The 24,199-nt window shown below is 41.1% G+C and overlaps 1 protein-coding gene across 1 annotated transcript in view; it reads left to right on the plus strand.

The window, feature by feature from the left end:
- GNPTAB (N-acetylglucosamine-1-phosphate transferase subunits alpha and beta) overlaps nt 1–24,199 on the plus strand; it is a 79,052-nt gene that overhangs the window by 20,484 nt on the left and 34,369 nt on the right. The window contains exons 3-9 of the mRNA XM_090043239.1: nt 1,270–1,389; nt 2,835–2,876; nt 7,877–8,082; nt 9,804–9,868; nt 10,417–10,551; nt 18,485–18,646; nt 22,144–22,323. Of these exons, the coding sequence (XP_089899365.1) occupies nt 1,270–1,389; nt 2,835–2,876; nt 7,877–8,082; nt 9,804–9,868; nt 10,417–10,551; nt 18,485–18,646; nt 22,144–22,323 (910 nt within the window). The remainder of the gene's footprint in view (nt 1–1,269; nt 1,390–2,834; nt 2,877–7,876; nt 8,083–9,803; nt 9,869–10,416; nt 10,552–18,484; nt 18,647–22,143; nt 22,324–24,199) is intronic.

Here is a 24,199-nt window from a genome sequence, read left to right on the forward strand (position 1 = left end):
CTCCCTTCCCCCAGATTTAATGTAGCAGTGAGAAGGGGACAAATTCAGGACAGACTTTCAATAATTAGGCTTAAAACCTGGAAAATTATAATAAATATATGCATTTATCCTTGTATAGAATCCAACTATTAGGGTTTGTCTTGTATTCAGGGTCATCTTTTATTTGAGAATATATGATACAAAGGTTGGGTTCTATATGCTTGCATATTACTAGATTTAGTACATCATTCTGCTTCTTTCCAAATGCAGTACAGAACTTTATTGAACAGTTCTGATAAGCCCTTACAACACGGACAGTCTTAAAGTTGAGTAATTGTCTCATGTTAAGATTTGCTAGGTCTCCATTTCTTCATCAAATACTACATATTAGTTGTCCAGCCTTAGGCCAGTGCTATTGTCTTTTTGTGGGGCAGTGAAATGGGGAGGGGGTAGGAAGTGCCTGATGTCTTCTTGCTTGGCAGGAGATAGAAGAGATATTGGTATATAATATATGCCTGGTTTTGAATATACTTGTTTACAGCATGATTCCCCCTTCACGCTTGGGGACACACTGTAAAACTGACTGGCTTTGTAGACCATAATGCAAGGAAGAATGGGAAACTTGTGGTTTCCTAAAAATCTCCTTTTTCTGAGTGATGCTTCCACAGTTCTCACACATGATGGAAACAAATGAACCATCCAGAATAAAAAATGGAAATAGACATTCAGGCACTTGGGTTTACAAGGTGTAGTTTAACATCCTCTATAGTAGGATAGTTTGTGTGTTCCCTCAGTGGTATTTTAACATAATCTTTAATTTAAGAAAGTAGTCTTGAATTGTCCTGGTTTTAGAAGTTTTCAGTTTGAAGGAACTTCAGGAGGTGGGACATTTTCCCCCTGCTGCTGGTGGCTTAGTGTATAATTAGGAAATAATTAAGGTGCAGCATTTTTTTTCTCTGGTTTATAACTATGTATCTACTGAAATGGCAATAGGCTAATTAAGCCATGGTTTTAGACCATGTGGCAATCTCCAAGGAGGAGTGAGATAGCTAGGGTCAGTCAGGGACATGGTGGGGCCCACTGCACTTATCCCATGAAAATGGCAGCCAGCGCTAGGTTCTGCTCTCATAATCAGCCAGCCTTCTTGAATTCGGTAGACCCCTATTTATAATGAATATATAACCTATGCCCAGCAGATGGCTTTCTTTGGCACAGTTTAATCTGTGCTACTTTCAAACACTGTAGAAATAATCCTAAACAGGTTATGTAGCTTTCATTTGCTTTATGTAGGCTGTGTTTGCCCATGCCAATTGATGTGGTATACACCTGGGTGAATGGCACAGATATTGAGCTGATCAAAGAATTGGAACAAGTCAGGGAACAGATGGAAGAAGAACAAAAAATAATGAGGTAAGAATCTTAAGTGGAAGCAGAATTCCTTTTTTTTCTTTAAGTTGGCTGCAGTAATGATAAGAGGATACTGTCCCTTTATTTCCCTTTTCCCCATGTTGTTCTGCATGAGTCGAAAAGATTATTTGTTAGTTTCAGTTCCTTGTTCCCATAAGTGTCCTTATTTTAAAATTAATTTCTCAATGCTACTTCCAGTAATGAAGTATTGACTAATGCCAGTGAGTTTATTTTGTTATACCTACCTTATTTTAATATTTTATCTTGTGTTTTTTTTATCTGTGGTTCCCTGGGCCTTTTATGGGGAAGGGTGGCATACAAATCTAATAAATAAGTTAACACATTTCTCTATTTAACCTTGACTTGGTAAAATCTTTTATTAAAATCTGTGTTACTTTGAGTTTTCTCTTTTTAAAGTTACATTTTAATGATCAGAAAAGCTAAAACTGGGAGGAAAAAGAAACCACTCATTGAACTTGATCCTGAATTTAGATGAGTTTGCAAAATTCAGTTTGGTGTGTTTCAAGTGTTAACTTGTTCTGAATTTACCTGTTTTAGCTTGACTGTGCTGCAAAATCACCAAGCAGAGACTTAACTCTCTAGGTGACATGTTGTTTAGCAAACCCATGCTGCCTCAAGTGATTTGGATGATGTTTTGGAACAATTGATCCAGTTCTTGATGAGTATCCCTCTTGGCTTTGTCACATGTTCCGCTTTTCAAACACAGAATAACCTTGTTTGCTTATTTAATACCATGATAGATTTTTTTTTAAAAGCCTGCAAAAGATGAGTTGATAGTCTAACTTTAGAAGCAGCTAGATTGGTAGTTTTCAGTTGAATTGAAAAGGGAAATCAGGTTGACATTTTCATTTTTATGTATTATTGTTATTGTTATTTGTGTGTGTGTTTATTTGTTGGCTTTATTTCCTTGTTCCCGTACATGGCTCTCTTTTAAAATTCATTTCTCAATGCTACTTCAAGCAGTTAAGTATTGACTAATGCTAATCAGTTTGTTTAGTTGTTCCACGCACGCACTTCTTTCAATGTATAGATACAATATCTGTTCTAACAAGTTAGTTATTAATCTGTGCTTCTCAATAATTTATTTTTACAAATGCTAATGAACATTAACATATTACGAAGGTAATTCTGTTATGTAAAGGTGTAACTATTTCCACACGTAAATTGTGTGCTTTATTGAAGCTAGTATAGGAAACGTGTAACAAAGTTTGAGGTGAAGTCCTTTCATCATTGTCCTTTTCATGTCCTTATTTATAAAGATCCAAATAAGGAAATAACTTCTCTTTCACATGTGCTGGAATAATGACAGTGGTGTGTTTTATTATGGAAAACTTTCCATAGCCAGAAATAACGATATCAGCATTCAACCCAAACTCTTTATTTCTGACTTAAGATAAATTTAAAGTTGTCACTTTATTTTTCTGCAGAGAAATCCTTGGAAAGAATGCAACGGAACCAACTAAAAAAAGGTAACTTCTTTTTTTTTTGGCCCTGAATGTTTAAGTCAAAATAAGTAAGAGATGAGTTGGGTCTTTGGTTGGAACCAAATTTAGATGATGGGACTGCATTGGTCTGCTGTGACCTGTTCATATTTGACATTTGTATCTTTTCAAAAAAGTTAAAAAAGAAGACCTTTATATTGAACAAAGATAATGGGAATCTCATGGAAAATAGGTTCACTTTAAAATTGTAAAAATTGTTGAAGTTTAGAAGCTACTTGTCTATTGTCACGCACAAAATATTTCAGATTCTTTGAAATTATTGCTTACATGCCTGGTATCATGTAGATGTGGCAGCTCTGTAGGCAACTATACATGCTTTGCATTCAAAATGTTGCAGTTTCTATGTCACACTTGATTGTAAATCTCAGGGCCCGTGAAAAGACTACCACAATAATCCCTTTCTGCAGCCAGACAAAAATCAGATTTAAGTGTAGCAGGGATGTGTGAGATTTTGTTCTGCTTTATAATATGCTTATGTGAAAGTTTCAGTCCTGGCCTGAGCTTACCTTACTAAGAATGTCCTCTCTTAAAAAGAAGCTCAAGCCCACAGCCTGCCCCCCATACAGATCTGGGGGCACAGGTCTCTTTTGCCCCCTTAGATTGAAAAACACTGAGTGCCTGGCTGGCTCCATATCTCCCCACTCCCGGCTGATGCTTCCACATGTGGCTTTCCTTAAGAGCTGCTAAAGCTACTTCAGTTCCACCTGCCCTCAGCCAGGCACTCCGACCATGAGCAGGGAGATGTGGAACCGGCTGGACACTCCGTGTCTTTCCCCAACACCTTCCTGCTCATGGCTGGAGTGCCTGGCTGGCTCCACATTCGCTGCTCATGGCTGGAGTGCCCAGCCAGGGACAAATGAAACCTAAGCTACTCTAGCATCCCTTAAGGGAAGCTGCACATAGAGGTGCCGGCCAGGCACTCTGCGTATTTCCCCAACACCTCCCTGGTTCCTCAGCCCCCAACCAGCTTCCACCCCAGCCCTGCCCCACAATCCCTCAGCCCCCTGAAAGCCCTACTTACCAGTTCACAGGCTCCAGGAGGAAAGCGAGCCTGACCCTAGGCCTTGCAAATGACTAAAAGCTGCAGGCTCCGCTCTTTCCCCTCTGCCTCCCCCTCCCCCTGCCCCTCTGGGCAGGGTTGGGGCTTTCCCGCTCTTTTTGCACACAGCTCTTGCAGGCTGGAACTCAGCCAGCCTGCAGTGCTCTTTGCAAAAGAGGGAAATCTGCAGGGTTCTCTGCTAAAAGAGAAAATCCGCATTTTCTTTGATAACACCAGGAAATCCATGGTTTTCTTCTTTTTTCTGTGGGAAATGGAAAACCCAGATCCCTGTTGATGACTTGATGATCATTTCATAGCAGCATTTTTCTCTTCAGCAGTTGGGCATCTACCCTGGAGTGTTGTATTTTAACAATATTGGAAAGAAAATGAGGTGGAATAAGTGGTTGATCCGTCTGCTTTACTGCCTAGTATTTAACTTTGCTGTTGGGTATTTCTTTTTTAGTGGTTCTTGAGGTTCTTTCCAAATTTCAGCAGCAGTCACAATACAGCTGCAATCTTTCTGTAGTTTGTCTAAGGCTGTGGAAATATGATTTAAATTTTAGTGTATTCAGCATATCTTTTACATTTCTGTGCAGTTCAAGGTTGACTGTAGCTGTGATACATCCATCAATTTTGTCACAATTTTCTTCACAGATTGGCATCAGAATAGGCCAGTTCTTACTAAATTGCTCAAAGCACTCAACCACTGAATTCCATTATACATTTTTGGGGAGAACTAGCTTGGATCCCCCAGCTCTCTGCAGTGAACCTGAAGCAAACTGATTGTTCTGAAAGTATTTTGCAAGTTCAGCAACATTTTCCTTTATTCCTGGAGTACTTGAATATTTGCCTAAAAGGATGCATCAAAAGGGCAGTGCATCCCTGTTGTAAGCTTCAGGTTTGCTTTATCTTCTCAGTTTCTTCTCATCTTTGGTACCTTTGAAGCATTATCTCACAGTGTGTTATAACTTTTACTGCTACTTTTCTAAAATATTCTGCAGTATGGGTATTTCTGAGAGACAATCCCATCTTTAGTTTTCACACCATCATATTACTAGATCATTGTGTATGCTGCATCTTCCATCAAGACTCAAATTAACACTTTTACTTTCAATATTTTTTGCACACTGTTCAATTTTCTTCTCATACCCTGTATTCAGAAGCCTTCTGGTAATATCTGTTTTGCTTGGTGAAGTGTAACCTGGTCATAATGATTGAACCATGCCAGTGAAATGTTTGTTCTGAATGAGATGAAAGAGAGAATTTATTGCGTAAATGAACAGAGCAGTCTTTACATCTATATTGTTTTGCTGGCCTTTGCTGGTCCTGATTATGAACTCATCCATAGTTTTACTTGATAATGAAGAAAGTCTCTTCTTGAATACAGGTAAACCAGTGTCTGAGGGATGTGTAGTAAAGTACTGTTGGTGGTACCAGTAGATGATTCTGAAGTTGCAGATGTTCCGGATGGTGGACATTTATAATTTCTTATGCCTAAATGAACCCTGAAACAAAATGGTTAAAAAGTCACTCACACTGAGTATTAGTCAGTACGTTACTTAAAGAAGAAAATGAGATTGTAAACGGAAGACCTGTTCTACAGCAGATTATGTTTAACCAGTGTTTGAATGATACAGTTTTTCCAAACCTGGTTCTATAGGGAAAATATTCAATATATTATAAAGGTCCCTTCTACTTAGACCCTGTTATTTATCAATATAAAAGAAGTAAAAAATTAAAATTTAAATATTTCTTAAATTCATAAATTCCTTTTAAAATTTAATTCTGCACAGATTATCTTTACCGAGGGCTTGTATATTTGCTTACACAGAGCAAACTCATTTCAGGAGTGTGGGGATAATATTTAAAATGTGTAATTGACAAATACTCCTACAAACTAGTACATATATTAGATTTTGAACACAAACATTTTGAAATTCATAAGTAATCCACTCAACGTTATTGTCATAAATTGATCTTTTATTAGCATTGCAGTGTATGGTAGGCAATCCCATAAGAATGGTTCAAAAATAGTAAGTTTCCTGACCAGTTGATCCAGATGGCCCAGACAAGTTCACATCGCCATCTTCCAAGTTTGTTGCCTTCTGAGATTCTGGTTGTAACCATGTTGGTCTAAGAATATAGGCAGACAAGGTCTTTTGGGTAGATGTGGTATCTTTTATTAGACCAACTGTGTAGGTGAAAAAAGGTTCTTTGCGAACTTTTAGGTGCAATCACCCTTCTTCAAGCGTAGGAGGTCTCTGCTGTTCTGAGACTACAAAGAATGAACAAAGCTGAAAGTCAGTGAGAATGTAAATACGTGGACATTAGGAAAACAAAAGGAAAAAGATAGAGCAGGGAAGGGAGGGGGAGAAAAACCTGGGGGGAGGGAACCAAAGGTGACTAAGGGAGACTCTACAGTAATATGTTGCTTTATTTGGGCTACCAGACCTTGCTTCTCATTGTTTCCCTGTTTACATTTGGCATGTGTTTCTCTTTTTCCCAGTGGCACAAGAATTTTTTTTAAAATATTCCCAAATAGGGCCTTTTTTGCCATCTGCAGCCATGGCTGTTTTCCCCTCCAGTTTCCAGGTGATGAAATCAAGACTAGTGTGTACTCCACAGAATGTTCTTCTTTCCTATGCTATCCTGAGCTCAGTGTTGTTCCTTTTTGTCACATACACTGCTCCTTATTCAGCTTCTCTTCCTCTTCCACACAACAAATTAACCACAAAACAAGATCTTTCTCACCCCTCACCCATCACACCTCCTTCCTTGCAAAATAAAATAAAACCGTCCCCTTAACAATCCATCATTTCTGCAGTTGTAACCCTTAGCCTCCTGTTAGAGACATGGATAGAGTACTTGAAAGGCTAATTTTTACATATCTGGGTGTACATATGCAAAAGGACCAAAAAAGGCTGTTTAACCAAAATACCCAGAATCATTCAGAAGCAAGGGTTGGTAGTTATTGAGTAGGTGGTTGTTTTTCTGTGAGCTGGAGATTAAGCCTTCATTATGGGTGCAGAATCATAAATATTCAGAATTTGAGAGCTGAGGTAATCAGAGCTTAGGTAAAGAGAATAAAACAGGAGTTGGATATCATCCAGTTGGGCTCCGTGGATAATCCTGATCAAGAAGTACACTTAATGGTGTCTGCTGGAGTCAGGTCATTCAGGTCATCTGGTATGACTTTTTGCAGCTCCTTTGTATCCAGTAGTGTAAACCCTGCATCTCTTGTGTGGTCAGGTCCCTAATATGTGAAATACTGTGTCACCTCAAAAGTTAGATCTCTTCCCCCTCATTTTTACACAAAAGAAAACTAGCCTTTAACTCCAGAGTTTTTAGTAGAGGCTCATTGACTCAATATAATTTAAATAAAGTATTTTAATAGATTATACTAGCTGCATACCATAGCTTTGCTGTATTAAATTGAAATTTCATTTTAAGCTGGTGTATTTTTAGGAAAAGCTTTAATTATAATTTAAATGAAAACATCAAAAACATTACATTTTAAATAAGATAATTCTGATTTTAAATGAACCTGATTCCAAAAATAACTATTATTTTTTTTAATCTACCTTGTCCCTAAGCATTCAGCTGAGCCAAAACAGAGTCCCTTCAAGTCCTTCAGTAAATATGGAATATTTTGCAAGGAGAAAGAAGCAGGGATGAGTTGGGGCCAGTGGGTAGAGAGATTAAATTATCAATAATGTGAATGATTTAAGTGGTAGCCGCAGGTTTTTTTCTTTGTAGCAAAAGACCTCCTGCGTACATAGAAATAGTAAACTGTTTGCAGTTGCAACGTCAATTAGATTTTTCAAAAGTATGGTCAGCATTCAGCAAAAACCTGCTAACACAGAGTTTGTCAGATGTTAATTTTCACTGGCATTAAATTTACACTTGATTTTTATTTTTTCCCCCCCAGTGAGAAGCACCTGGAGTGTTTACTGACGCGCTGCATTAAAGTGCCAATGCTTGTCCTGGACCCTGCCCTGCCTGCCAACATCACTCTAAAAGACCTTGCATCTGTCCATCCTAATTTACAAGCTGCTAACTCTGTATTTTTTATAGCAAAACCAAAAAATCCTTCTACCAATGTGACAGTCATTGTTTTTGACACTCCTAAGGAAGGTAAGAACCTATGTGTTTTTTTTCAATTTTCAAGAATGACAAGCAGTCTTTCCATGGAGTTAGGGTCACAGGGTGACCTTGTGCCTTAATCCATACAGTGTCTTGTCCCTTAGGTCTTTAGGCCTCTGCACAGAGCTGTGCATACACAGTCATGCCTGAGTGACCTCTGTCTCTTTGGTGATCAGACTCACACTGGTTCAGTTTGTCCCTAGTTGACCATATGTATTGATTCCTTGCTTCTCCAACCTCCATTCCTGACTGAAATTAGCAACAGCCTATGTTGAGCCTGTAGATCCCTTAAAGGATCAGTCCTTTGTTACAGCATTATTTCCATTCTGAAAGCTGGACTGTTTCTCCTTGACTGTCTGGAGAATACATATACCACAGTTAGTGATACAGTAAATAAATGGTACTTTATGCTATTTAAGGTCTTAACCCTATTCTGCCTCAAAGAATGTCTTTGCCTTATCTAACCCCAAAAGTAAACTTCTTGTTTTAGGAGTCCACCTGAACTGCACCAGGGACTTGAAAATGTATTACTCTCATTCAGGCACTAGGAAGTAGGCAGCTTCCAAGAAGGCTTCCCTGTGCCACCCATAGCATTCCCATTCTCTCAGTGAGCAGCCTTATGTGCCTCCATCATGCTGGGATTCAGCTCACTCAGGAGATATCTGCTTAAGGAAAAACACTGAATTCAGTATGTAAAGTAAGGGTCAGGGTGACAGTGAAGGTCATGCTGCCTGCCTTCTGTCCAGTAACTATGGGTTAGGGCACTCACCCAGGAAGTAAGACATCTGGATTCTAGGCCCCACTTAGCTTGAGGAGGTTTGAACTACATCTCCCTCTTTCAATAACTACTAGGCTTTGGGATAGGGAAGGTTGATGGCATCAGCCTGTACCCATTCTTTTGAAGCTGGGCCACCAGGTGGACAGGCATGCAAGAGGGAGTCTAGTTCTGTAGCCCAGTGAGGGGGCGTTTCCCTGCGATCATGAGGAAGGAAGTCCTGGGTTCTGGCTCCTGCCCCCTATGCTGTTTATGCATGCCAAAATCCACGTTTTCCCATGATTAAAATGGCACGCGCGCGCGCACACATGCACACGCGCACCCACACACCCCCCCGTGCCCTCCTGTGGGTGCAGAAATCTGGGGTGGGGGGAGAGGCAGGTGCTCCTGGAGGGAGCTGCGGGAGCTGCTCTCCATCACCCTGCCTGGCTGTTATGTGCCTGTATGCGTGCGCACATGAACATCATGTCTCTTGCTCCCTGTGTCCTGCTCCCCCCCAGCCCCAAACAGCCCCTTGTAGGCTGGAACTCTGCCAGCCTGCAAGGAGAAACCTGAGGTTTCCCACATTTTTTTCCTTTAAAGGGGAAAATTCATGGTTTTCTCTGCTAAAGCATAAAATCCACATTTTTCCTTGGCTAACAGAAAATCTGGATCCCTGATTATTACTTACCTTAAAACAGACAAGGCCTGTGTATTCAGTATTTACATAACAGATTTGTAGCGTAGCCACCTCACCTTTCGTTTATTTTTATATGTAGTGCCAAACCACTGTCATCACCTAACAAATACTGTAGTAATACAGACAACACTTGGCTTAGTGACCATTCTTTTTCTTTTTTAATGTTTTGAGCTTAAGTTTGCAAAAACTGAATTAAAAGATTGTTCTAGAAGGTGCCCACTGATTTTTTTTTAATTTGGATGTATTTATTTATTCCAGCTGAAGATGCTCATTCAGGGATGTTAAAAGAAAGCACTAAACAGACAGTATGGAGGGGTTATTTGGTATGTTAATTTAACACTTAAATTAGCTATATAAATCTGTTCATTGGGCTGTTGAGGTGTAATATACATTTAACTACTGTATTTTTACTTCTTCTTTTTTTAAGTATTTGTTTGCACCATTTTCTTAATTTGTATAATAATGAATACAAGATTTTTCAAAATAAGCCTATATTCTAGCTTTGAGGTTTTTGGGTTATGTGACAAAATACATCATTAACTCGCTAATCTGCAGAAAGTTTAAGATAGGATGCTATGAAATCCTTGTAAGTGTGTTGTGGTGTGCCATGCAGTATTAGCACTATTAGGTATACAGACACAAGAGAAATCCAGAGATTTCAAATAGGAATCTCTAGAGTCAGAAACGTTCTACCCTGTTGTGGTCTTTCTGAGTTCTTTGCAACAGAAGAACTGCTCTATAATTTTTCTATAGTTAAAACTACTGGGGGTGCTTTGAGTTTAAAAATGTTGACAACCACTGCATTAAGAATTATTAATTACTGCGGATTTTTTTTAAAATCCAACTTGAACTTGCATTTTTCTTGTTATAGACTACAGACAAAGAAGTTCCTGGGTTAGTGCTGATGCAAGACTTGGCCCTTGTTAGTGGATTTCCAGCAACATTCAAAGAGACAAGTCAGCTAAGGACAAAACTGCCAGAGAACCTTGCCTCTAAAGTAAAGCTGGTGAGAGTCTGAAAGGGTGTACTTTAATTGTACTGTTTTAGAAATCCTTTTTTTGCTTTTTTGGGTTTTTGGGTTTTTTTTGTACAGAGATGTCCTGGCTAGCATACTAACAAAACTTTTCATGCATGATCCTGCAGTTTAGATTACAGTGTTGCTGATAATTGTCATTTTTCTCTCTCCAGGTTTGAGTTCTACTGTCTGTTTTTCTATAGTAGTTACTTTCAAAAGACAAATCTTCTGTAACTGTGTCTCTGGTAGCTTTCTGAGCTGGTTTAGGTTTGCTGCTGTTCAGCTGGTCAAGAACTGAAGTCCTAGCCCAGGGGTCTTCAACCTTTTGGGATCAGGGTGGCCAGACACAGAGCAGTGTATCCCCAGTGGCCAGATGCAGAGTTGGGGGAGGGGGAGGTGGCATAAAACCTTCCCCCACACCCAGCTGGGTGGGTGGTGCCTGCGCTGCTGCACAGGTTGGTGCGTGGTGGCACTCCGTCTCCGCCCGTCTGCGCATGTCCCCTAGGGCCTTCCCAAGTACCCCCAGGGTATGCATATCCATGGTTGACAACCCCTGTCCTAGCCATTTGCATTCTCTGAGATAGTGGTTCTCAACCTTTTTTGTACTGGAATAGTTTTTTGTGCACACACCCCTGTGGGAGGCATAGCGGATATGTGCCCCCCCCAGATTTGTGCTTGGGGTAAGGGCAAATGTGAGCTGCCTGCTGTGGGCTTGGGGCTGTCCATCCTGCTGCCCTTGCCCCAGGAGCCATGCAGTGGCTGCATGTCCCCTGTCTGTCCGGCAGCGGTGGAAGTGGTGAGTTGTGCCTCCCACTGCCAAATGGGCAGGGGACATGTGGCCAGTATGCGCCTCGTAGGGCAAAGGCAGGGCAGAGAGCCCCAAGCCTTCATTGAGCAGCCTGCATCTGCCCTTGTCCTGCTTGGCTCCAGTTACAAATGTCCCTGTTCTTAAAAATGGTGGTGGCAGCACTTGAACTGTGGTTAATTTGACAAGCCTTAGTTCAAGGTTCCCCACTGCCATTTTTTAAACACCAGGCTGCTGATCCCCTGGATGCGCGATCCACAGTTCTGTTTCACTCCCTGCCCTGGCCCTGGGGTCCCATTCACCACCATGGCTGAGCAGTACACCCAGCATCTGCCGCTGCCCCTGCCCCACTCCTTCCTTCACTGTGGGGGCCTCAGTCTGCCCCCCCGCACCCCTCTTCCCCTCCACAGGCTTACCTGCAGGGCACTGCCCTCCACCCTGCCCAGCTGTGCTCCTGTAAATCGGTTATTGGGTCAATATTGGGCAGTATGCCCGGTGAATAATCAGCTATTGGTATCGGCCAAGAAAATCTGTATTGGTGCACCCCTACAAACAAGTATGGTCTTTAAGTCTATTCCTAAAAGATGAGCTCTCTCTCCCTCTATAATCATCCCCCCACCCGGCTTCCTGTTAGCACTGTGGCTATGCAATTCTGGCACTACCTCCAGCAGCCCAAAAAGGATGGGGTGTAATGCAGTGTGTCAAGCATCTGTCCCACCTGCCTGCCGCAACGAATTGCTGCAGCGCCACTAGTCTGTGCCACCCACATGTGGGGGCTCAGCCTGGGGACCCCCGACTTTCTTGGTGTGGCACAGCAACAGCAGCTCATCATGGCGTGTGGTCAGGACAGCTGCTTAGCACACTGCATTGTGCCATGTCCCGTGTGGTCCCAGCTGCTGGCTGCTGTAATGCCAAGTCTGTGCAGTGCCAATAGGAAGCTGGGCAAGGGTGGATACAGGGGGACAGAGGAGTCTGCATACTGGACAGCCTGGCATTGCCTGGCCCTAGCTGCAGCAGAGCGGAGTGACATGGGGTGCAGCTCTCCCTTCACAGGCTCCCACGGTGGCCAGCAGGCCAAATAGGATCAGTTGCCCCTCTCCCCCTAACAGTTCACCAGAAATCCTCAAGTGGCCCTCTAGCACAAATAATTGCCCACCCCTGTTCTAATGCCTTTATTTTGATGCATGGGCCCCTTAGTAAATAAATATTTCTTGTTCGTTATTGACTATATCCTGTTTGCAGTGTAGGCTTAGATACAGTCCAGACACCCGGCCTCACCCTCAGCACTCTGGCCTCAAGCTCCCCCACTGCACTATGCTGCTCTGGTACTCAGGGCTGTGGGCTTCCGTGGGCACTGGACTGTGCAGTGCTGCACCACCCCATCCTATAGGGCAGGGGCAAGAAAGCAAAGCTAGAGGGTTGGGGAACCCTGAGACCCCAGCTGCTGCTGCAGCTGGAGCAATGTGGGGAGTGGTGGCCAGGTGAGGAAGCCTGGGAGGCTGTAATTTAACCCCTTATCCTAGGAAGTATGTCCACCTAGCTTTCTTGTTCAGCATGTATCTGCAAATCTTGTTCTCTGGCGTCCTTCTCTTCATCTGCCTCAGTCCCCATCTGAACTCTACCTTTGTCTCCTTGTATCTTCTCATCTATGAGCTCTATCAGGTGGCACTTCATGCATGAATAGATTTCACCAGGTACACACTCGAGCCTGTTGGATATCCTGCTGCATCTGTGTCATCATCTTCACTGTCTGAGGTTTCACTCTTTTCTTTGCTATTGCTTGCTTGAAAACAGTTAAATTAGGGTTGCTGTGCCCTAGAGAAGGGGCAGGGTTTTTGTGTGGGAGGTGACATGTCTCCTACTGCAGCTCATTTCCCCGGTAACATTTAATTTGCCCACACTGCACCTCCCACTGTGCTGTTTGGATACGCCTGTAACAGATACCCACAGAGATGAAAAGTGGGTGAATTTTGGGGAGTTTTACCAGCACTTACAGGTACCACTCAAAATTTGGTCTCTCTGTAGTTAGCACTGTGCATACATACATATACATAACTAACAGAACGATTATCTCCGATTTGGAACTTACACCTAAAGGCTGAAAAGGACAAAACAGTGCCACAAAGTGGGTTGGAGGGCTTGTTTCCTGTGTGTATTAAAATTTTAATTTGCAGTAATTCTACTGTATTACCTTTTTTGATGATAGTTTTTAGAATTGGAGAAAAATAGTGCTGGAAAGGATCTCAGGAGTCATCTAGTCAAGGCTGTACAATTGATGAACCACATATGACCCCCAGGAAGGTTAATATATGGCTCCCACTGTCTGTTTTTCAGCCTTTTTCTTCCTGAGGCCCCCGCCCCCAGCATGCTATAAAAACTCTACAGACTACCTGTCAGTGTCCTTCACTCCTGACCTGCAGCTCCCTGGCCTTGCTGGTGTCCCCCATTCCCAAACCACAGCCTACAACCCTCCCAGCCTTGCTGGCACCCCTCCTGACCCAAAGCCCCCTGGCCCTGCCGGTGTCCTTCACCCCTCAGCCCCTGCTGCCCCCAACCCCCCCAGTGTGCAGGGCAGGTGGGTGTGATGAGGGTGGGGGGAAGGTACAGGGTGGCAAGACTTGTTGCTGCTGCCACTGGGACCTCTGTGCCAGCTGTGTTGCCAGCAGCAAGAGTAACTAACAGACTGGTGGAGTGGGGCTGTGCTGCCCTTACCTCCTTGCACTGCCATCACCTCCTCATGCTGCCAGCTCCACTTCCCTCAGGCCGCCTGCTCTGCCTCCCATCCCACCACCCCTCCAGGGTAGAGTTGCGGCCTGGCATGCAAGTGGCTGGCAGCAGGAGGCGGTCATGGCAGTTGGACCCCCGTTACTCCTTGTGCTGCTGGCAGCTCAGCTGCCACAGGGGTCCTGATGGTGACAGCAGTGGCAGGGCAAAAAATCTCACCACTCCACTCCACCGTCTTGCACTGGCTCCTACCTGCTAGGCTGTGGATGTGGCTCCTGCCCATGCCAATCTGCCCAGGATGCAGCCCCATGCCTGCTGTGGGTGCACAAATCTGGAGGGAGAGGGGGCATATGTCCCCCTGCCTCCCTGATGCATCACTTATTCCCTCACCCCTTCTCTCCCACCTCCTTGTCCCTCAGGCGCAGACCCCCCAAAACCTGGGGGGATGAGAACTGCTGATTTAGTCCAACCTTTTGCCTAAGGTACAGTCATCCCTGTCTAAATCATCTCATTCAAATAAGGCTTTGAGAGTCTCAATTGAAAGGAGTTTATTTATGTTCATGGTTCACTCACTCCCCTCCCCCCTGGATTCCCAGCAACTCCTCTCCAGTAGCTGTTTTCCAATACATTACTGCAAGAGGTGATTATAATCAATCTTAAATTACAACAAAGCTGCCACTAGGAAAGGGAGTTGGATATAAAGGGGGGGGGGCAAAAAAGAGGTTGGAGGAATTTTTAAACAATGTCAATACATTTACACATGGTATTCCTGACTAGTCTAATAGCATCTTTTCTTTACTGTACATGCTTCTGGATGTGAAGGGCTCTAAAATAGTTCTGAACTGTGTCTGTAAGATTCCTTGAAGATTGTCATATGAGTTTACTAAATTGTTTTGCACTCATGTTAGCTTAAGCTGAATTTGAGAAAATGACATCTACAAGGCAGTTAACTCAGTAAGGAAAATCTGAAATATAAAAATAAATTGCAGAAACAACTTGTTTGTTATGTCTAGATACTAGAAAATCCTGAGAAGCAGTATGAACTACATGGTTTTAGGAGAAACTCCATCTTGGCTTTGTCTTTGTACTGTGTGGCCTTGGACATTTGATTAACTCAGAGGTGCACAGTTGAAACTTTATTGAGGGCCACCTGCAAGATGCACTTTCCAGTGCAGGGCCACTGCTACTAGAATTTGCTCGTGGAAGCCTTCAGCATGTTTGTAAGCTAGAAACTGCAAATGCAGCAACATTAGCTGATTAAGAAACTGCAGTAAAGTGAGAACACAAGATGTGCTGTTTGCTTTTGAAATCCTTTTAATTTTGGGGTATAGAAAATTGTGTAATAAATATTTATGGGAGGCCACAGGGATTATCCTTGTAGGTCACATGTAGTTGGCAGGATGTTATGTTAAGCGCTCCCAGGTTAATTTGCCTCTGTGCTTTTTAAGCTGAAAATTGGGAATAATAATTTACCTGTTTCATAACAATGTTGTTGGGGTCATTTAACATTTGTAAAGGAAGCAATGTTTTAATAAGTGGTGACCTTGCATGGTGAAAATGCATATCTGACTGTTTACAGAACTTCCATATTTAGCCTAAGTAACACGTTGGTAGTAAGGTTGAAATTATTGTTCGGCTCTTGGCTGCTTGTATTTTCACTGCTTATATTTGTTTCTGTGCTTTGTACATGTTTAGTTGTGGTTGGAAATAACTGACATTGAACTTTCTTGTATTTTCTACTATATCAGCTGATGCTACAGTGTTTAACCACTTGATGGAGCCCTTACTCTTATCATTCAATCTTCAGCAGTTGTTCTATTCAGGAGTTTCTTAAATGAGCATTTCTCAACCCGTGGGTTGCAACCCAAAAGGGGGTCACAAGAATATACAAAAGGGTTGCAAACAAACTTTAAAAAAGGAGCTTCTCTTAAAGGAGAAAAGGAGAAACATGGTGGGGGGTGGTAAGGAGGAGAGCTGGGGTCTGGTAGGTAACGGTGGGAGTGAGGAGCACTAGGTCGGGACTGGCCATCAGATGGGTTTACAGATAGGTCCTGGTAGAAAAAAGGTTGTGAACCATTGTCTTAAATGAACTGCCAAGATAACATATTGGACATTTTTTTTTTCTTTCCAAAGGAGACCAGAAAAAATATGTTTTTCCTTGTGTTTCTAATGAGAAACAGGTACCTTCTAGCCAGAAAAAGAGTATAGTGAGTGGGGAAATAATGATGTAAGAGCCAAAACATTGAATGGAGTGCCTGGGAGGGGAAGGGATTTTTTTAGTCAGACTGTTTAAAACCTAGAAGGTTGCTGTGTTTGCACCTGTTTAATCTAAGTAATTGGCAAGAATTTGAGGAAACGGAGGCTTTTTATAGATTCAGCTCCCTCCTTCAATTAAAGTGTGAAAGCTTGCAGCACATGTCTGAAACCTATTTCTTTTATCAGCTGTAGTTTCTGGTTTGTTGCGAGATACATATGTTTATTCCTGTTACTTGTTAGCCCTTTTCCTTGAAAGCAGTAGAACAGAACCCATGTACTTAAGTTATTTATAGATAGAAAACAATGGCAATGAAATCTCTATATATTTGCTCCTGACCACATGTGTGCTACACTAATCCTTTTAGAAATTAATGGCTATAATATGGCTTTTAATGGCATTCCTTTATTAAAAGGGATGATGATAATGTCAGTGGGTGCAGCAGGCAGTATCTTACAGGGGTAGCACCTATGGAATCCCAGCTATATTGTAAAGACTTCTTTTGAGATGGTGGGATCGAAATCTTGTCAGTTCATCGTGTGTGTGTGAAGTTGACATATTTTCAAGGCTTGTATAACTTTGTTGTCTTCTTAAATAAAGTACGTAGCTCATGGTGGCAGCTTTGTAATCTGTAGCTTTTCTGTACTGATATTTTTAGAGATTGCTTGTTTCAATTGGTAACGATACCTCAGCCACACAACTAGTGAAGCCATCCTTTCGTCAGTATGTTTGAATGATTCCCTGGAAGGTCCAAGATTTATCAAATTTTTCTGATGACAGACTTCATAAGTCAGATTGAAAGCTATCAAATAGCATATGAGTCAAACCATTGACAGCTTTAAAATGTCACAGGCATGACAGCTGGACTTGTGTTTGACTGCTAAGGGATGGGGTGCTAACCACTGTGACAAGTGTTGTCTCAGAACAGGCAGAAAAGGTCAGATTTGATCAAAAATAAAAATTAGCCTGAGTTAGAAAGTTAATAAATAGAAAAAAATCTGGGATGCTTCAGCTGTTTTGTTGCCTGATACAGTATTACTATACAGTATTACATTGCTTTTATAAATCTCTGTCAACCAGAAATATATGCAGTAATCCTGAACTCTTTTTATTACCAGTAATGATTAATATTTTTGCATTGCACTGAGGACTGAAAGACAAATATGCTACTGTCATATTTCAGTCTGTCTTTTAAATATAGATTAATCTAGAGAACTTGAGCATGATTATACCCTTTTTATTTGTATCCTTTTGCACTAAAATGTACAAATAAAATCCTTTGGTTGTGTTTTACTTTTAGTGAAATGTACAGTGTCCTGTGCTTTTGCAAGCTGTATTTGCTGTCAGATATAGCAGTTAGTAAGCCTCTTCTCATCCTGTCCTTTATGAAATCTGATATCCAGAATAACTAGTGGCAAGAGGTAAAAAAAGCGACCGGATCAAACAGTTCCGCAGTAACAAATGACCTTAGCAGCAGATTGGCAGTCGTGGTTGAGGACTCAGAGATCCACATGGATTAGTTTTGGAGCCTTTTGTATCTCAAATTTCTGGACCTAGTTTGATCCTTAAACCATTCAAAAAATCTCATGCTGTTAACAGGCAGAGCTGAATCAGTGGCCTTTCATGCCAAAAAAGGTGTCACTTTAAAAAAAAAATAGGGTAGGAGTCCTTTAACCAGAAATTAAATTTAATGATCAGTAAAACTTGAATTTATGGATTTCAGTACTTTCGGTAGGGAAGGGCTGGAATAAATTATTAATGTACTCATGTAGTATTGATAATGCATTCATGGATCACTGATTACAGAGTAAAGAGAATTGTGGTTCGAAACAGTAATACCAACATAATAATACAGGTTTATGTGTATTGTTCTAAAAGTAACTTCAGTTTCCCAACACTTTTTATCTTTCTTCCAGATGCATTCCATGTATTTGAATGTCAGCTTTATTTCCCATTTTGTTATCCTGCTTCATTAGGTTGTTTTTTTTCTTTTCAGGGTACCTAAACTTTTACCAGTTTTCATCATTTGACCCTTTTAATAACAATAGTGAGAAAAATATAAGTAAATAAAAATTGCAAGTGAACAAGTATCTCTTCTGTGGATATCTGGCACATTAAAGATTTTTTCTCTGCTTATATAGTTGCAGCTTTATTCAGAAGCCAGCGTAGCCCTCCTGCAACTGAATAACCCTAAGGGTTTCCAGGAACTGAGCAAGCAAGCTAAGAAGAACATGACTATAGATGGAAAAGAACTGGCACTCAATCCTGCTTATTTACTGTGGGATTTAAGCACCATTAGTCAGGTTGGTAAATTTCAGCCAGTGTTTCAATGACAGTGTTACAATTTCCAAGGAACAATGTTAAAAGATTTAATGTTAAGGAAAGAGAATATCTTCTAGAAAATCTAAGTTGGGAATTTGAAATTTCTCTTTTAAACAAAATTGACCTTAAAGCTTAAAACCTGGAAAGAAGTATAAAAAGGGGTAGAGCTCCATCAAGTTTTCTTTGAGGACTGTTTAATTAAAATATTTGCTCTTACCTATGTTGATAAAACTGTCTGTAAGCTAGTCAGTGTAGTTTGAACAGGAAGTGCTTATGTCTGAACTGATTATTGACTTTCATATAAGCATTTTTATTTCTCATGCTGGGAAATAGAATTATCTTTACTGAAATACATTTTTTGTTTTGCTCCTTAAGAGACGTCTTTGGTATACTTTTGCTACTGTTGGAAATGTACTGCTAATGCTGGGAAAAAATAATTGCTGCTTTGTTAAGACTTTTAAAGAAAGCAAGTTTTGGTCTTTGTATTTTCCTGGAAGACTTCAATAAAAGAAAAGAGGTTCCTGATGATAAATGACATAGCCCAAGGGAGTCTTTATAAAAAGAAAAGAAAATGTAACGGGGGGGATCCATATTTTCAAACTAAGATTTTTATTTTAAAATTTCTTCCTCTGAAGGTTTGTATTTATCTCGTCGTGAGTGACCAAATAATATTGTGTAGAAAAAAGATGCATAAGTTTTGTTTTTGAGCTATATTCTAATTAGCTTGAAAAAGTTTTGTTACATGTGGTAACTAATGAAATCATATAAGCAAGATTGCCTCCTGTCAGGTTTTACTTTAAAGAACTTCTGTCACTATAATACAAAACCCTGAACCTGGCTTTCACATGTCTTCACGTAAAAAGTATGTGGTGTACATTTCATCAACCTTGGGTGTCCAGTAGATAGGATATTTGGAGTTCCTGAGTTGAAAGTTAAGGTTTTGTGCTTCTGCAATGCCACTGTTAAAACTGTAGTGTATATCATGTTACCTTTTATGTTGAATTTTCAGGGACTTATTTATAGCAGGTAGATTCTGGTGAAAGTGGTAACCAGGAGGTGTTCAAGTAAAGATGTGTTAAAGAAGGAAATCTAACCTGACATTTCCCTTTAAGGAGGTGTGGATGGGTGTTTACTTAAAGCAACCATAACTGTCTTTTTAAAATATTTTTTTCTGGGAATTAAGTATATTGCAATATTAAGTGGCTGTAGTTTAAAAATGAGTGTAAAAAAAGAAGTTTGTCTGAGTTTATCTGAAGATAATCCTGGCATATTTGAATTTATACAGAAATTGATGATGAAATCTGAATGTCATTTTCATTGAACTATTTTTGTTTAGTGGTGTTCCTGATTAACATCTCATTACTTTTTAAGATACAAGAACAGAGTATTATATTTTATAGTACTTTATTTTATGGTGCATACATTTTGTTCAAATAAATCACTAGGCTATCACGTTTATTAATACAACTTTTCAAAAGAGCATAGCCCATAAGAATCCTATTCTGTACATGGTGGGAACTGGGATTAAAAAAAAAAAAAGGATTGAAAAGCAATATAGTTTTCGGTCAGTCTACCACAGGAGGGAGTAGGAGATCAGGAAAAAAATGTAGTAATAATCCAATAAGAGAGGGTAGTTGCTCCTTGGGACCTCTTGAAGGTAGAAGAACCAGATCATTGTAAGCACCAGTCGACTCCTATTACAGTCATGGACATGCTGATAATAGTGCGTGGTCAACGTTATTGACAGCTCATGTCAGTGGGCATACTATAATATATAGTAGGTGAAACCCACAAAACATTTGCAATTTAAATTTCTGTTGCGTAAGTGTCTCTTTAAATACAGGATTTTTAGTTATCCTTTGACTAAATACTTTTACAGAATCAAAATTTCTCACCCTTGAAAAGGCTACATAAAGCTATGCGTGTGTAAACACAGGGTTAAGAATATAAATACATAGTTTGTTAAAAGTCTGAGCTTGTGACTTGTTTATACTCATACAATAAGAGAATCCTTGTACACATAATGAAATTCCCCTTTTTAGTGGGTTAATTGCCCTTTTTCACAATTTAATTGCATAACAGTGTACATGTTTGGTGGCATGTTACTATTTAAATTACTTTTTTACATAGCAAACTAAAAACGCATCCCATGTATTTTAGTTTTCTATATAACAAATTACATTGGTATTCCTCATGTATGAGGGTCCTATCTCAGAGCAGGCTGGAGGGGCGGTGCATGGGGCACTGGAAGCCCGGGCGTGGTCGGGGAACCTTAGACTTCGAGGGCTTCTAGTGCCCCATGCATCATCTCCACTGCCTCCTCTGGCTGCCAGCACACCCAGTTCTCCTCTTGCTGCCTTCCTGGGCCAGCTAGCCTGGTTCCAGGTGGTGGGGATGGTGCACAGGATGCTGGAAGACTGCCATGCCTGAGCTTCCCTGAACATACCCAGGCTTCTAAGTACTGTGGGATCCTGCGGGTGCTGCCTGCAAGCTGGGGCTGCACCTGTGCACCTATCACCCCACCCAGGAGGCCCTGTGGGGCACCACTGCTGCAGAGGAAAGCACTAGGTCCCCCTGCAGCTGAGCAGCTGCAGGATCTGACAGCAGCTTGTGTGGTCAGCCTCTGCTGAGGAGTTAAGAAAAAGAAAGCGGCAAGGGGCCTGTTCTTTGTTTTTTTGTGTTTTGTTTTTTTTTCCTCCTGGAGCCTGCCTGTGTCTCCCACAGCTGGGAAATGAGCTGCCGGTGAGTCGCACAGACCCTGAGCTGCAGAGGATCCTGGTGTTTCTTTCTGCAGTGATGGTGCCCCTCTGGGTAGCACCTACCTGCTAGCACCCTGCCTGGGTAGTCCTGGGGGGCGCTGCTGCCGCAGAGGAAAGCACTGGGGCTCTCCACAGCTCAGGGCTTGCTGGCAGCTCACCCCCCAGCTGCAGGAGAGGTGGACAGGCTCTGTTGGGAGGCGGGGAGATTGGGCCCCTCACTGCCTTTTTTTTTTTTTTTTTTTTCCCTTCCCTTTTTTCTTTTTTCCCTTCCATAGAGCCTGCCTGCTGCTTGGCAGGGGTCCCCAGTGCTTCCTTCTAGCTCTGACCTGCCTGCATATCTGTTTGACATGCTTCAGGATCTTCTGTAATAGCTTCACACTTATTCTGTCTGTCTGGAGCACTCAGATTGGTTGTTTCAGTAAGTATTGTGATTGGCTGCCAAGACAACCAATCAGAGTGCTCTGGACAGAAGGATTAAGCCTATTATTATAGATTTTTTTTTCTTTTTTTTCTTAAATCAGACCATTTATAAGGAACAGTTTTATTTTTTTTCCAGTATACTTGCTTTTAGTTAAGGTCTCAGTCCTGCAAAAATTGATGCTCCCACATTCCGAAACTTACTGTAAGTTGTCCAAAGCACTTCAGTGCAATTTACAGGGTTCAGTTAAGCATGTGTTTAAGCCATTAAAATATAAATGCATCTTTTATTTTATCTATAGTCTAAACAGGATGAAGACATTTCAGCTAGCCGTTTTGAAGATAATGAAGAGCTGAGATATTCTTTACGATCAATAGAGAGGCATGCCCCGTGGGTTCGACATATTTTCATTGTCACTAATGGACAGATTCCATCCTGGCTTAACCTGGATAACCCTCGTATAACTATAGTAACACATCAGGTAAAAATCCCTCAAGAGAGGCTGCAGTAGTTTGAGAGCTGCACTTTTAGTAAAGCTTGTGTATTATTGCAAAGGTAGAAGCAACTACCTTATTTCTTTTTTCTTGTTTTACTAAACTGTACCGCTTCCTGTTTTTCAGTTTGTCACCTTGCAAAGAAGCTAAAATTATATCAAACATTTACTGAGAACTTGTTTCTAAATACCTACAGATTTTAGATTATTTGTATATCTCTCTTTCAGTTCCTTATAGAATCTGTTTTTATTTAGATTGAGGGGAAGTAAGTGGTATTTGAAGTTTACACCATAAACAATTTGTCAAAGTCACTGAAAGGCTTTTAAATCTTAAGACAGGCTGGAATATAATTACTGGAAAGAAGTGGGTCACTGGAAAGCTATTGTGTTGTTTTAAAAAAGCTTACTTTAAAATAAAACTCTAAATTTACTAAATAAAGCACCAAAATATGGTGGTTTATTACAGATTGTGGAGTATTTGGGTTTTTGGCATGTTTGAACTCAGAAGTGTTAAGAGGCATTGGGTAGGAGTCCAGTGAACCCGAGGAGGTAACTGGCCAATTTCATGGCCAATTACCATTGATTGGTGGAGAGGAGCGGGGCTACACAACAGGCAGCCCTCTCAGCCAATCAGCAGCAAATGGTGGGAGCAGCAGCCATCTGGGCTCCCTATGTGCCAGCACCCATCCCCTCCCCACGATAAGCTGCATGGCCAAGCCACAGCACCGTGAGGACCAATGGCTCCCTCTGAGAGTCAGCATTTTATTTTCAGTACGTTTTCTTTTCTTTTTTTTCCACGGATTTTGTAGATATTGCCCACTTTTCCAGGCAATGCCGGATTTCACATTTTCCACTAAATCTGTGAAGTGGTGATTTAAGTAGGTCCTTACCAATGGGATACATCAGGAAAAGCTGAATTAGTCTCTTCAGAAGCAGGATTTGTTTAGAAACTGCCTGCATCATTGGGAGAGGTGTTAGACAAGCTTTCAGGTACAAAATGCCCTTCCTTCACTCTGGGAAGTTTTATGCTTCCTGAAAGCTGTAACGTAGCTCTGAACTCTATAGCTCGTCCAAATGAGATCTTATCAAGCAAATCCTACTTCTTGCATGTTCTTTGGCCCATCTTGGGTATAGCAACACTAAATGCTCACTAAATTACCTGTAAGAAATGGAGATCCAGTATTCCCTTCAGCTGGCTTTGAACTCTGTACAGATTTGTGCAGCCTGTAATGCAGAAGGCATATAAATATATGCACATATGACCTATTTGACAGTTATTGAAGAGTGCAGACAGAAGTGCAGCTCCCAGCTGTAACTCAGAATGATAAAATTCCCCAGACTGAACTCCCTCTTTCCCCCTTCCATTCTGAAAATAGGGACAGGCTGGGAGCTCCACAGACAAAAGTTACAAAAAATGCTACATTTTGTAACATCTTTATTTGATACCTCACCCAATGAGGGGTCAAATTTCACCCAATTGGCCATTTTTAAAGCTGTTTGCAGCCATGCACTTTTGTTTGGCCATAGCTATAAACTGCTTTTTGTGGTCAGATCAGGCAAAAATCGTCACTCCTGTCTGCAACCAAAGTGAGTGGGATCCTTTCTGTTGACTTCAGTTAATTTAGATCAGATAACAGTGATAGTCTGCCACTTACATTAGTGCAAAAGAAGACCAGTCTAAGCATGCAATTTGAAATATTTTTTAGAGGTACAAAGAGAAGATGGTAAAACTGTACTTATTCCTTACTTATTTTCTTTGCCCTTTATTCCTTCTTTTATTTATTTTCTCCCTTTCTCAGCCAAAATAATTTTCATATTGAATAAGTTTCTCTGCTGCACCTGGCAGTTTAAATCTATGTTAAAA

The sequence above is a fragment of the Crocodylus siamensis genome, chromosome 4 (assembly GCF_052110815.1).
Source record: "Crocodylus siamensis isolate JL-2025a chromosome 4, ASM5211081v1, whole genome shotgun sequence".
Lineage (NCBI taxonomy): Eukaryota > Metazoa > Chordata > Crocodylia > Crocodylidae > Crocodylus > Crocodylus siamensis.